This window comes from Chelonia mydas, chromosome 8 (genome assembly GCF_015237465.2).
Source record: "Chelonia mydas isolate rCheMyd1 chromosome 8, rCheMyd1.pri.v2, whole genome shotgun sequence".
Taxonomy (NCBI): domain Eukaryota; kingdom Metazoa; phylum Chordata; order Testudines; family Cheloniidae; genus Chelonia; species Chelonia mydas.
Window position 1 is genome coordinate 72,956,778 of NC_057854.1, and position 14,007 is coordinate 72,970,784.

The 14,007-nt window shown below is 40.7% G+C and overlaps 1 protein-coding gene across 1 annotated transcript in view; it reads right to left on the minus strand.

The window, feature by feature from the left end:
• The window catches only part of FNBP1L (formin binding protein 1 like), a 99,712-nt gene that overhangs the window by 13,122 nt on the left and 72,583 nt on the right, over positions 1 to 14,007 (minus strand). Inside the window, 6 exon segments of the mRNA XM_037906732.2 lie at positions 2,046 to 2,249; positions 3,742 to 3,872; positions 3,875 to 3,890; positions 9,176 to 9,291; positions 9,294 to 9,303; positions 9,914 to 10,018. Of these exon segments, the coding sequence (XP_037762660.1) occupies positions 2,046 to 2,249; positions 3,742 to 3,872; positions 3,875 to 3,890; positions 9,176 to 9,291; positions 9,294 to 9,303; positions 9,914 to 10,018 (582 nt within the window).

A 14,007-nucleotide genomic window follows, 5' to 3' on the forward strand; every position in this document is an offset into this window, starting at 1 on the left:
TCCACCCCAAACCCCGCTTTGCATCCAGCATTTATAATGGTGTTAAATATATTAAAAAGTGTTTTTAATTTATAAAGGGGAGTCGCACTCAGAGGCTTGCTATGTGAAAGGGGTCACCAGTACAGAAGTTTGAGAACCTCTGCCCTACCCCTGTTATTATCCTTCTAGACTCCTGCTCTTCCCCACCCTGCACTGCTCCTCCTTCTCTGTAAGGATTTTTCCATTATATGTGGTAGGCTAAACCCAGAATTACCATCATGATATCCCTAAATAGGTCAATCACAGAAAGATGAATTTGTAATCCCAGTTGTGGAGAATTACTGGAGTAGGTAAGGTAGATTCACTGCCTTTGGACTTTGACATTAGGTGTATGGCTTTCCTCACCATTACAGCCTCTTTAATGTCCTCATCCTTCCTCCACTTTTGTTTTAAAGCACCTGCTTCTAATCTTATCTCCTCCTCCCTAGCTCCTTTTCTAATCTGCTTTTCCCTCACCCGCTATACACCTCTCCTCCATCTTCTATAGTTCTTTCCCCTTTCAAAAAACTACCATCTCAGTGGAACTTACCATCTACGAAGAGGTCAAGTATCTTGAAATGCAAGAATTAAATTAAAACCCACTAGATTCACAGATACATCAAGTCACAAAGGCTACCTGAACATCCAGCTAGTTTGTCAACCAGAATTTTTTTAAATCAATTAAAAAAATCCAGTTTCTGTTATAAATTGTTTAAATAATGCTCTGATTTTTTAAAAAATACTTTAAAAAAAAGTATGCTTTCTTGTCACTGGTTTTTTCCCTTCAGAAAATGAGAAACACTGACATAAGCTTCCATTCTGCAATGCACGTAACCATTATATATGAGTAACTTTACACATGATTTGGTCCACTCTGTTCAGCAGCACTACTCAATGTGTAAGTATTTGCAGAATTGTAGCATGACTCTATAAAGTAAAGAGTGACTATATACAAAGTGCTATCAAATGTACAAAGTAAAACTGGGGAAGAGAGAGATTTTTTTTTTTCCTGATACCTTCTTTCAACTACAGTCATCTTAGGTGTTAACTGTAACTAAAGTAAGAACAAAAGGCCAGGTCCTCAGCAGGTGTAAATCTGCTTCATTACTTCAATGGAAATAGCCAATTTACACCAGATGAGGCCATGGCTAAAATTTTCAGGCAGAAGTATGATTTTCAAATTGATGGTATCCTTTAATTTAAATTCAGTCCTAATCTCTACATTTCTAATTGCTATCACACAGGAGCAATTAGAAATGAACTATGAGGAGGATACAGGAATTAGATATTCTCTCTCTCCCCTTAGAGAAGACTTGTGTATCTGGAATATTATCTGCAAAAACATAAATCCCAACTGGAAAGAAGTCTGGAGAGTAGTTCTTTCATCATAATAAAGCTTTTCTATTTCACTAAGTTGCTAGTGACTAGCAGCATTGAAAGTCCTCATTAAAATTTGTGGGAATAATTAAATGATTTGTTTATATGCTCTAATATGGAACGAGTAAAAAAGATCTAAAATAGGTTTAATTTAATCTTTGTATGTTCAATTACTTATTTAAATAGCCAATACCAGTATAAGTGTCCCCTTTTGTTAGTCAATGAAGGAATCTTTCACAGAAAGTGTCAATTAAACCTACATGCACAGAAGTAAGAGAGGAATAACATCTCTGTTCTAACATTTTTATCAAAAGTAGCTTTATAACTATTAATTATTTTATCTGTTTAGTCTTAAGATTTCCCTTTGGCACCTGCCCATATGAAACTCCAAAAAATTAGAAGTTTTACTATATGACCAAATATTTAATGTTTTCAAACAGAAAGCATTTTTATGAAAATATTATCACAAACTTTCAAAACCAGCAACAAATAGTAGAATCCATTTGGTACCTCTACCTGCAAAGTAAAGGGAAAAGCATGTAATTTAATTTTCTTTTGTGAGTCACTTTTAAAAGAAGTAATTCCTTGTACCACAAACTACAAATCCTGAGCACACTGTTATTTCGGAATAGTAACTTCACAATTCTTACCTTTGGCTTCTTTCCAAAAAGCCACAGCTTGCCCTTAGCCTTGCCCACAGTGGTTTTTGAATCTATCTTCATTCCTTCCTGCTTTGGTGTACTGATGGTTCCATCAGAGACAGTCCTGTAAATATGCTGACTGTAATCTTCAAATGGGAAGTCTCCAGGAGGTTCAAACCCAGACTTGAAGGAGTCTATCACTATTTGAGAATCCTGTACATAAGCAACATCAGTGAGCTTAAAAAAAAAAAAATCTGCACATATGACTCTTACTCCACTGGCTACGCCATAAACATACTCACCCAAGACAACAGAAGCAATATGGACTGCATAAAATATAATTCCAGACATGAATATTCTTTCTAACTGAATAATTACACTTACAGATACCATCTTCCTGTTAGCATTTGTACTATCATGTAATCCAGAGGTTTTCAACCTGTGGTTCGCAGACCCCCTGGGAGTGCACAGACTATGTCAAAGATTTCCAATGGGATCCACACCTCCATTCAAAATTTTGTAGGGGTCCGCAAATGAAAGAAGATTGAAAACCACTGATCTAATCTATTCAAAGGTGTAGTCTAGAGGCTAAGCCCGTGGGACAGGGAACCAGGAAATCCAAAGTTTATAGGATCAGTTCTGACACTGACTCTCTCTGTAGCCTTGGGTATGTCAATAAATCCCTGACTCAAATCTTCCAGCTATAAAATAATACTTAGCTACTGTAACACACAGAATTTTTAAATATTAATATTATAGATTAAACCAAATATTGCATCTGCCTTCATTCCACAGTAATAATTAATTTTTATAACTCCTCTTTCAGACAAATTAGTGAGCTTTCATATACACTATTTTCTGTAAATTGTTTTAATTACACATGAAAAATACTTTCCCAATATAATTCCTTATATAAAATATTTTATATATTACAAACATAAGGTCCAGTGTGGCTACCAGTGAAGCCAATCACAAAACTCTCATTTCAGTGAGTAGGATCAATCCCATAATACAGTATTTTACATTTATATTGTGTGATAATGTAATTTAAAGACCAGGTCGTAATGCTATGTACCAGGGGGTCAAATTAAGGTTGCACAAGCAGACAATTCTGGAATTTTCTAATTTGTGAGTACTGGACTTTACAACCATACCAGTCGTTACACTTAGTTCTTTGCGTGATCAAACTGCTGTCTGTCTATTTCAGACAGCTCTTCAGCAGCTCATGTAAAATAAATTGCTGTCAACCCACTTCCCAGTCAAGAAGCCTCCAGATCACAAACTCACATTGGTTTAATCCAGGCCTGGCTATCCAACCATAGTTTTCAAAATAGACTGTTAAGATGGAGTGATTATTTGTGCAAAGCCAACCTGAGTACTAAGTACCAGTGGGGTTGCATTAACAGTGATGAGCCAAAAGGATGAAAAAGCATGAAAAAGTTTTGATGTAGACAACTGACATCAAAACAGAAAATGAGCATTTTGACCAAATCCTGAAGTCATAACTCATTTCTTATTCAGGTAAAATGCCCAAAGGACAACGTTAACTTCAGGATTTGGATCTTTTAGATTAAAAGATAAGGTGGACAATATAAATCTGAAATATTTAGTGTATTTTCCCCCCTTCAATAATATGCCACATGGCTCCCATATTAGTTAACTTACTCATGCATGTTAAAAAACAAAATGAGCTGAATTCACTTACTCTGCGTTCATCAACTGATTTTGCTGCAAGAATCATTCCTTCTAAACATTTAGAGATTATTGGGAATAACTTTGCGCTCAGCACTCAGCAAAACCCTTTATAACATTCACTCAGTTTGATGGTCCTTCGTTATCCATTTCTTGAAGATGCTACAAAGAAGAAAAAGATAATATGATGATTTTGTTCACTGATATTCCTGTTAAGTATGCAGATTCAGGAGCCATTTTATAACAAAGTATGGAATTTCTTTGTTCAGTATTAGTACAAAACTGATACAATTAGATAAAAATTAATATTCTTTAAATACATTTTGTCATTGACACGTTTTTAGCAAAAGAAGTACAGAATACAGTGTAATCAGGAAGACTGGATACTCTTTATTAAAAACAATATTGGAAACACACGGCTTCCTATTGTCATAGTATGCTCTGCTCTATCCTCCACCCCCGTAATCACATAGACACTTCCTTTAATTAAGAAACATTTCAGATAAAATTTGGAAAATACTGTAGGACAATTGGCTGAATTTCCCATCTTATAACCTTCCCCACCCATGTATTCTTTCTAGTCTTAGCTAACAAAAATTTGAGGCTTCTTAAAAAAAATCTTGTTTTTGTTTTGAACTTTCCTTCCATTTGACACACGTTGCCACAGAAATGATTAAAAACATTGGGACAGAAGAACAGAAATGATTAAAAACATTGGGAAAAAGATATGAATATCATGGGACAACAATTCTAAAATCCCATTTAAGAAACAAACCCTATCCTGCAAGAGATGTGTTCTGGAAAATAAGAAAAAATATCAATGTTTATATAAGCTTTGTAATGAAAGCCAATTAGAAACTATTTCTTATCCAAGTATCTCATTGGATGTGGCCAGTTCCACATTTAAAACAGAAAAAGGTAACATTAAGTTCAAAATCGCAGAGACCTTGAGCAAATTAAAAAAAACACAATAATAATCCATTATTTTATATAATGATGCATATCCAGAGCTCACCTCACTCTTACTATAAAAAGACACTATAAAAATCTATTGAAACACTCAGCCTATTAGTTACAATAATTGGCATCTGAGGTAGGCTTAAGTCTTTGCTAAATCTACCCTAACAGAAGCAGATATCTCAAGCAGCATCTCACGTGATCTTCCTGAATAAAACTATACCAGCTGAGTCATGTAATAACTCGCTTGTAAATATTACTCAACACTTGCAAATAAACAATAAAAGAAATGCCAAGAAAGAGCCTTAGAAAGCAGTGGTTTTCAAATCTATGCTCCGTGGACCTCTGGGGGTCTGCAGACTATATCTAAGGGGTCTGCGAAACACTTTGTTACCATAGCACAGAGGTTTTCAACCTGTGGTCTGTTGACCCCTGGGATCCGCAGACTATGTTTAAGATTTCCAAAGAGATCTGCACCTTCCATCTGAAAATTTTTAGGGGTCCGCACATGAAAAAAGGTTGAAAGACTCTGTTATAAAGTAAAACTAGGTCTTTGGGATCATATTTGCTAAGGACTTCAGGAAACAAGAGTAATTTCTCATAACAAAAATTTATTTTAACCCTGGAGAAATGTAATAAACCAAGTCTCTGATCAAAATGTTCCTCTTGGGTCTTTGTTTAATACACGGATTTCTGCAGTCTCAGGTATGCACTATATCCTTCCCTTAGTCTTCTACTGACAGATTCACTGGAGGTAGCATTCTTCACCTGGTAAAAAAATAAGAAGAAAAATTCCTCCTGAGATTCCTAGTTTCAAATAAATAATTCTTTTGCGATCCTCTCCCATGCCTCCTGGAAAATCTCATGTGTTCTCAGGTATAAACTTGTAAATGAATTCAAGGTTTTCATTCTTCCTGTTTCCTCTCACTTTTGATTCTCAGTAGTAGCCTGTGACGGATGGAAATAAGCTGCTGGACGGTGGGCGGCATCCTAAAACTGAATCTCTTGATATCTTTACGCACAAGAAATCCTAAGCCATTGACATGTTTTGTCCTTCCACGATAATAGCAGTACATGGCCTTCTTCCATTAGTACCTCTCCAAAGTTCTTCCATCTGACCTCAGAGACTTCCTAGCAGGTGCCAGGTGTATTGTACCATTCCGTTACGTGTCCTTTCAACCTCCCTATTGTCTCAAGTCCTTACATTCCATGTGGCTATGGTGATGTACCTCTCCACGGATCTCTTTGTCAGGGTTACACCAGTAGTATAGTTGTCGCGTCTGCCCTGGTGGGATGGCACAGTCATTATTAACCCGTGTGCTGCGATCAATCCGGTATGGACATCGTTGACTTGCTCATATATGGTGTGTCTTGGACAAATCTTCTAACTGGCGGAGCCCATCTTCTCCAGGCAGCCCCATTTTAATCACACATCTTACAAGACTGGGTAGGAGGAGCAGTGGGCCTATTCGTCCCCGGACTCCACATCCGTCTAAGGCAATACCGTCTAAATCACAGTTGGACAAGTCTATGCCCCTACAACAGACCTAGGACGATGATCAAATTGAAGAATCTTTACAACCAGATCCAAGACAATCATCGATAAGGTACACAAGAAAGATATCCTGATTGTACAAGGAGATTGGAATACTAAAGTGGGTACTGACGCACAGGCACATTGCAAGATTATTGTGGCCCTTTCTCGTATTGTGGTAACCAATGAGATAGGATTGAGACTTTTGGAGTTTGCCCAGCTATAACAATCTGGTTCTGCAAACATATTAGGAGCACATAAAACATCCAGACGATCAACATGGCACACATGGATTTCGTTCTGGGATTAACAGAGCTAAAACAAGGAGCTTCCCTGGTGCTGATATTGGAAGTGATCATGACCCTTGTGATGCTAAATTTTTAGTGCGGCTAAGGAAAATTGTCAGGCCAAAAGTTCACCACACTCAGAGACCAAAATGTTGCAGAGTCATTTCAAGCAATGACTGCAGAAAATTTGCCCGCTGCTTGCTCTAGAGGAAGACATAGAAACAATGACAAACAATTCAATGCTGTAATGAATGGTGGCCGCAATGGACATCCTTGGGAAACACTTTAAGAAGACAAAACCATGAGTTCACAATGAAATAATACAAATGGTGATATTAGAAGAGAACGTAGAGAGAGACAAGAACACACTGAAGGAGCTGATAACTACAGAGCGATTTGGCAGAAAGATCAAGAAAGGAATGAAGGTGGCCAAGGAGATATGGATTGAAAACAATGCTCTAAAACTGAAGAGTGTATCAATTATAAAAATAGCAACTCCAGGTTGTAAAAAATCTGATGAAGGAAAGATGGACCAAAGCTAATGCAATTCAAGACAAAGAAGGGAACAGTCTTACAGAAGAAAGGGACATCATCAATAGGTGGACCCCAAACTACTGCTCTGATCTATACAACCATCAGACAAATGGAGATCCTAGTGTCTTAGGCAGCCCAGATTGAACAGAGGAGGATGACTTTCCAATACTATGTGAAGAAGTGGAGACACCTGTGAAATCACTCAAGAATGGAAAGGCTACAGGTATTCACAACATCCCAGGTGAACTAATGAAATTCAGAGGAGAAATAGTAATAGATGAACTCACCAAAATCTGCAACAAGATCTGGCAGACTGGTGACTGGCCCTCCACATGGACACAGTCACTAATTGTCACTCTGCCAAAGAAAGACAACCTGCAATTGTGTCAAAATTATCGGACCATAAGCTTAATTAGCCATCCCAACAAAGTGATGTTGAAAGTCATATTGAACAGATTGAAGCCACAAGCAGACAATATCATTGCTGAAGAACAGGCTGGCTTTCGTGCTGGAAGAAGTACTACAGAACAGATTTTCAACCTTCGTGTTCTATGTGAGAAATACTTACACCACCAGCAGGACATCTACCATGTCTTTGTTGACTTCAAGAAGGTATTTGACAGAGTATGGCACAAAGCTCTCTGGGAAACCATGAATAAGTACAATGTTGGTCATAAGCTTATTGTTACCATTAAACAACTGTATGCCAAGGCCAGCAGTACAGTTCTCATCAGTGGCACAATGGGAGAGTGGTTTCGCACTACTGTTGGAGTCCGGCAAGGCTGCCTTCTTTCGCCCACATTGTTCAACATCTACTTGGAGCGCATAATGACTGATGCCCTAGAAGATCACATATGCACAGTCAGCATTGGGGGGCGAACAATCTCAAATCTTCGGTTCGCTGATGACATTGATGGCCTGGCAGGCAATAAAGATGAATTTGCCAATCTTGTGAAACGACTGGATGAAACCTTAGCAAAATATGGCATGGAAATCAGTGCAGAGAAAACCAAGCTGATGACAAACAAACGTGATGGGATCAGCTCACGCCATATCACTGTCAGTGGACAAGAGCTGGAGACAGTAAAACAGTTCAAGTATTTGTGGGCAGTCATCACGGATGAAGGATCCAAGGCAGAAATTCAGGCAAGAACTGCGGAAATAACAGCAGCAGTGGCAAAGCTAAAGCCAACTGGGAGGAATAAGAACATCTCCCCGGAATCCAGACGGAAACTGCTGCACACATTGGTCATCTCCATTTTTCTGTATGCGTGCGAGACATGGGTCCTTACGGCAGAACTTGCACGGAAAATACAGGTAGTAGAGATGAGATGCCCAGGATTTTACAGAAGTATCTCCTACTTTGACCACGTCACTAATGAAGAGGTCCGCAACATCACCCAATGCGCTGGCTCATATGAAGACCTCCTGATGACCATAAAGAAGCGCAAGCTGAAGTGGTACAGCCATGTAACAAGATCATCTGGCCTATCTAAGATCATCCTCCAAGGGACAGTACAGGGGAAGAGAAGAAGAGTTAGACAAAAAAAGAGATGGATTGACAATATAAAAGAGTGGACAGGAATGGGCTTTGCGCAGACTCAAGCACTGACAAACAATCACTAGGGGTGGAGACAATTAATGGATTGCTCATCAATGATGGTGCCCCAATGACCAATGTGTTTATGGGAGTGATGATGAGTAGCCTGTGAGGTTTCCAGTGTTATCCCAAATGCTTCAACAGACTTCAAGACCTTTGAGGGATTTCCCATTTGTTGCTGTCCATGGATCACTTTATGTTAAATGAATGCTGCACAGAATCTATGTCCTTGAAAGAAACTTTTTCTTCTTTTGTAATATGATTCTAGTATTCTTTAAGCAAACAAAAGGAAGCTTACTATTTATAACAATATTCACAGAAACGACAACAGTATTTTATTTATATTTCTAAATCTAATTGCTATGAACAATAAATGTAACCTAATAAAAACCTAGACAGATATGCTTTAGACATCTCTATACAGCTTAGGTGACGGAAGTGATCTACCAAGATATCTTTTTCTCTTAAGTTTTAGATTTTGAAATCCTCTTCCCCTCAAAAAATAAAGAAATTAATTTTATTAAATATTGTTTACCTTGTAAATCTGAGGAATGACAATGTAGTAATGTTTGTGTGCCTCTCCATTAAAGTTCTGTAGTTGTGCAGCATATTCATTTTTGTTTTCATCTGCCATGTGTGTACGCAGGTTAATTGCTGCTTAGCCTAATGGGAAGTCACATCAGTACAAACATGCCTCATTTGTGTTCTCTCAAAAGAAATGTAACATTACTTTAACTAGCTTTCCCACCAATTACATAAAAACATTAGTCACAGTGGATGCGGAGGCACAAACATTTCTCCCATAATTAACAAAAAGGGAAGGAATGTGAGTGCATTAAATTTGTAATGTCAAATCTACAGGTCATATTCAGGAACTGCCATAAAAACTTCCCTCTGAAGCCATTGCACTAAAGGGTGGTTCAGAAGGAGAATAAAATAGAAACCATTAAACTAGATTCTAAGCACATTTACACCAAACTACATCAGACGAATACCCCCATCTACAGCTTCTGTCTTAGACATTATCTGTAATTTGCTCTGTGATCATCCTTTGAATAATTAAAAGACTAAAATATGTCAATATGCCTCACTACACTGTACATTGAGTTTTAAAAGATGAATTATACTGTAACTTTGATATTGCCTAAAATATGTAAATAAATATATTATGCTGTTCAAATATTGCTACAAAAAATAAAGCCATCAAAAATTAACATTTTCTAATAATAGTAACAACAAGAATGAGGAGAGGAAGAAGTGTCATGGGTCTTACCTTCTCAACATCGGCCTTAGTTGCATTTGTGTCATTGTCCAGTCTTTCATAGCTTTGCTGTGCCTTTTCTGCCTCTCTGCACTCTCTTTCAAATTTCTTTTTGCTCTATAAAAATCATGAAAACCATATTGCTCTAACAAACCAACAGATAGTACAGTTTTATTTTTACAGCAACTTCAAATCCTAGATATCTAAGCTTCAATTTAAAATTTCCATTAATCTTGGCTGAGAAGAGCCTTCACCCTGAAAATCAAAGCACTGCTGTCTTGTTCGATCTGCAGTCAAACCACCTTTTCTCCAGAGGTTTTAACTTGCTCCATTTACCTTAATGGGGTTCCAGCATAGAAATGTTCAAAATAGGTTTTAAAATTATTATACAAGCAACCAAATTATGAACACCCAATTACAGAGACAAATTTAATTATAAAGAACAGCTGGGTCCAGATTTTAGCTCAGATTACCCGGGGAAGGGGGGGGGGGTAAGAGGGGGGGCAGAAAGAGGCTGGGAAAGAAAATCCAAATCTGGACCCAGACATCTATATAATTTTAAAATTCATTTCTTTAACCAATTTGTTACAATGATGTTAATAGACAAGGTACTGAGCATGGTTTAGCCGTGAGCATAGACCAGAACAAATAGCGTTCAGCAATGTCTCAGCTAACCAAAATTAGACCCTCTGACACAATGCTGAACAATGTTTGTCCTGGTCTACACTGACCACACTAACCCATACCTGGCATCATATTAGCTAACCTTACTGATAACAAATCTGTCCTATATTGTCCGATTTCACAGCACAGATCAAGCTTCACAGGTTTGTTGAGAGACTCTGTAGCCAAAGACAACTAATCTTCATATATTTGAGAATATCTCACAGAGAAGTGCACTGTCGGTACTGCCAACCTACTGAGACTGCAATTCTCAACACATTTACTGTAAGGTGGTCTCTGACTGTTGACACACGATGGCTCTATTTTATGCCCCACTATTAAACATCCAGAGTGAGAAAAGGCTGTTACCCATCATGTTCACCAAGGCCCTGTTAATTCCTTATTTTTAAGCCAGAATTAGATGGGACTTGAAACAGTACATTAAGGAAGATACATACACACCAATAAATGATCAAAGTATGTGAGCACATGAAGTGCTAGCATCTGCTGGAATGGTGTTTTTCAGGACCGGTAATGCTGTTTTCCATCACAAATCCATAGTGACTGAAATATATTCCTATGCAGATATCGAGAATTCTTCAGGTTCAATCACCTTGATTTCCAAGACAGATGACTGACTCCAGAAAAATCACTAAGATTTTTCCTGTGCAGTGATATCTAATTCTAATTTATTCTGACATTAAGAGGGAAGTTAGTGTTTGTAATACTGAAGTTTCAAAGATGAACTGGAAAGCTAAAAATTAGAACTGTGACAAACCCAGAACTGTCTCTCCAATTTACCCAGCATGGGAGGAGCATTCAGCACAGAAATAAGTTTTAAATAACCATCTTCAGTTACCTGAGCAGTGCCCAGTGGATTTCATGTAGGAGGATGGAAAAAAAGGGTTAATTAAAAATTTATTTCTGCACTGCATGTCCCTCAGTCTAGTAAATGGGGACCACTCAGCATAGAAATCTGGGATTAACTCAGTTTTCACTTTTGTTCTGAAGTTAGTTCACCTTAAAATGATTTAATGATTTCCTTTCTCTCTTCCTTCCTTCTGTTTGGCACTGGTTCAATGGAAATGTTTCAGAAATGCAAATGTTTTTGTAATCTTCTTCCTGATTAGCACTTTCCTTTCCAAAAATTTGGTGACAATAGGAAAGATTTCCAAGAAAGAATGTTGAACCTTTATGAACAATCTTCAGCAACCAACTGCTACCCTCTCCTGACACTTTACAAATGAAGTATTTTGAAATCCTATTGCTTATCCTCTCTTCTTTATGTAAACCAGGGGTCGGCAACTTATGGCACACGTGCCAAAGACAGCACGTGAGCCGATTTTTAATGGCACACTGCTGCCTGCCGGGTCCCAGCTGCCGGCCCTGCTCAGCCCGCTGCCAAACCCAGGCCGGTACCCCGGCAGGCAGCAGCGTGCCACTAAAAATCCTGCCCGCCCCGGCCTGCTCTTCTCCACCCCCGGAGATGAAGAAGCTTGGTCCTGCCGGCTGCTGCTGCAGGGCAGGCAAGCTCCCCCGTCCCCCGCCTCTTCCCCCAGCATGCTGCGTTCCTGCCCTTCTCCTCTCCCTGCCACCGATCAGCTGATGGCCCTTGCTTGGGAGTGGGAGAAGAGGAGCCACAGTGCACTCGCTGCTCCGGGGAGGAGGCGGAGAAGAGGTGGGGACAGGGCCTTGGAGAAGGGGGGTGGAATCAGGGCATATCCCCTCCAGCCCCCTGCCATGAACCGCTCTGGTCAGGGGGCTGGGAGCACCCCCACACCCCCAGCCCACACCCCGAGCCCTTTGCCATGACCCTTACATCCCCCCCACACCCCAGCCCCCTGCCCTGAGCCCTGCACCCCCTTCACACACACCCAGCCCTCTGCCCTGATCCCTGCACCCCCAAAACACCCCAGCCCCCTGCCCTGACCCCTGCACCTTACATTCCCCCCCACACCCCAGCCCCCTGCCCTGACCCCTGCACCCCCCTCACACACAGCCAGCCCTCTGCCCTGACCCCTGCACCCCACACGACCCCAGCCTCCTTCCCTGACCCCTGCACCCCACACGACCCCAGCCCTGACTCCAGTACCCCCCACACATACCCAGCCCCCCCACACCCCATGCCCTGACCCCTGCACCCCCCACAACCCCAGCCCTGACTCCAGTACCCCCCACACATACCCAGCCCCTCAGACCCCATGTCCTAACTCTTGCACCCCCCACATTCCCACCCCCACCCCTCGCACCAAAATGGGAGCTGGCCCAGGTAAGCACTCCACACCCAAACCCTCTTGCCCCAACCCTGAGCCCCCTCCCTCATTCTAGCTCCTGCCAGACCCCTGCACCCCAACCTCCAGCCTGCTCCTTCACCCCCAGCCCTGTGCTCAGTGCACTCCCACCCTCAGCTCAGTGCAGAGAGAGGAAGAGAATGGGGTAGAACCAGGGAGAAGGTAGGTACCCCTCTATGTGGGCAGGGCTGGGATCCCAGACTGACAGTGGGCTCAGCAGGGCCGGCAGCCGTAACCCTGGCTGGCAGGAGCCGGTGAACTGAACCCCAGACCGGCAGCGGGTTGAGTGGCAGCGGGCTGAGCCGCCCAGCCCACTGCCAGTCTGGGGTCCTGGCCGCCGGCCCCGCTCAGCCGCTGCTGGTCTGGGGTTCTGGCTGCTGGCCAGGGTTCTGGCTGCCGGCCCCTTGCTAGCCAGGGTCCTGGCCGCAGGCCCCGGTCAGCCTGCTGCCAGCCTAGGTGAATGGAACCCCAGGCTGGCAGCGGGCTGAGTGGGCCAGCGGCGTAAGATCAGCATTTTAATTTAATTTTAAATGAAGCTTCTTAAACATTTTGAAAACCTTGTTTACTTTACATACAACAATAGTTATTTATATAATATATAGACTTATAGCTGAGAGACTTTCTAAAAAAAACGTTAAAATGTATTACTGGCACGTGAAACCTTAAATTAAAGTGAATAAATGAAGACTCGGCACACCACTTCTGAAAGGCTGCCGACCTCTGATGTAAAGCATGTGAAATTAAAAATTTCTTTCATTCTTCTGACTCTGCGTTCCTAAATATGAATCTTCCACCTCTTCACCATGGTTTTAGGATATCTGACCAAGATGCAACACATTCTAAGGATGGCGTATTGGCACAGGAGGAATCTTTGTCAATATCACTTCAAAAGTATCACTGAGACAGGGAAAGTAGAATTTCTGTTCTGCCTCCTTTTAAACTGGGGCTTTCAAAGAATGGAACCCTGGAGTACTCTGCCTGTATTCCTCTATTAAACAGAGTTTATATTGACTGAAAGTGAAATAAACAAAAAAGGACTATACAATAGTCATAGCAGCATTCTTGAATAAACCTTTTGTTACAAGCCATCTTGATCAAGTCCAGTGCTGATGACGGACTTAAAGCTTTGATTTCCTAAATGATGCATAAGTA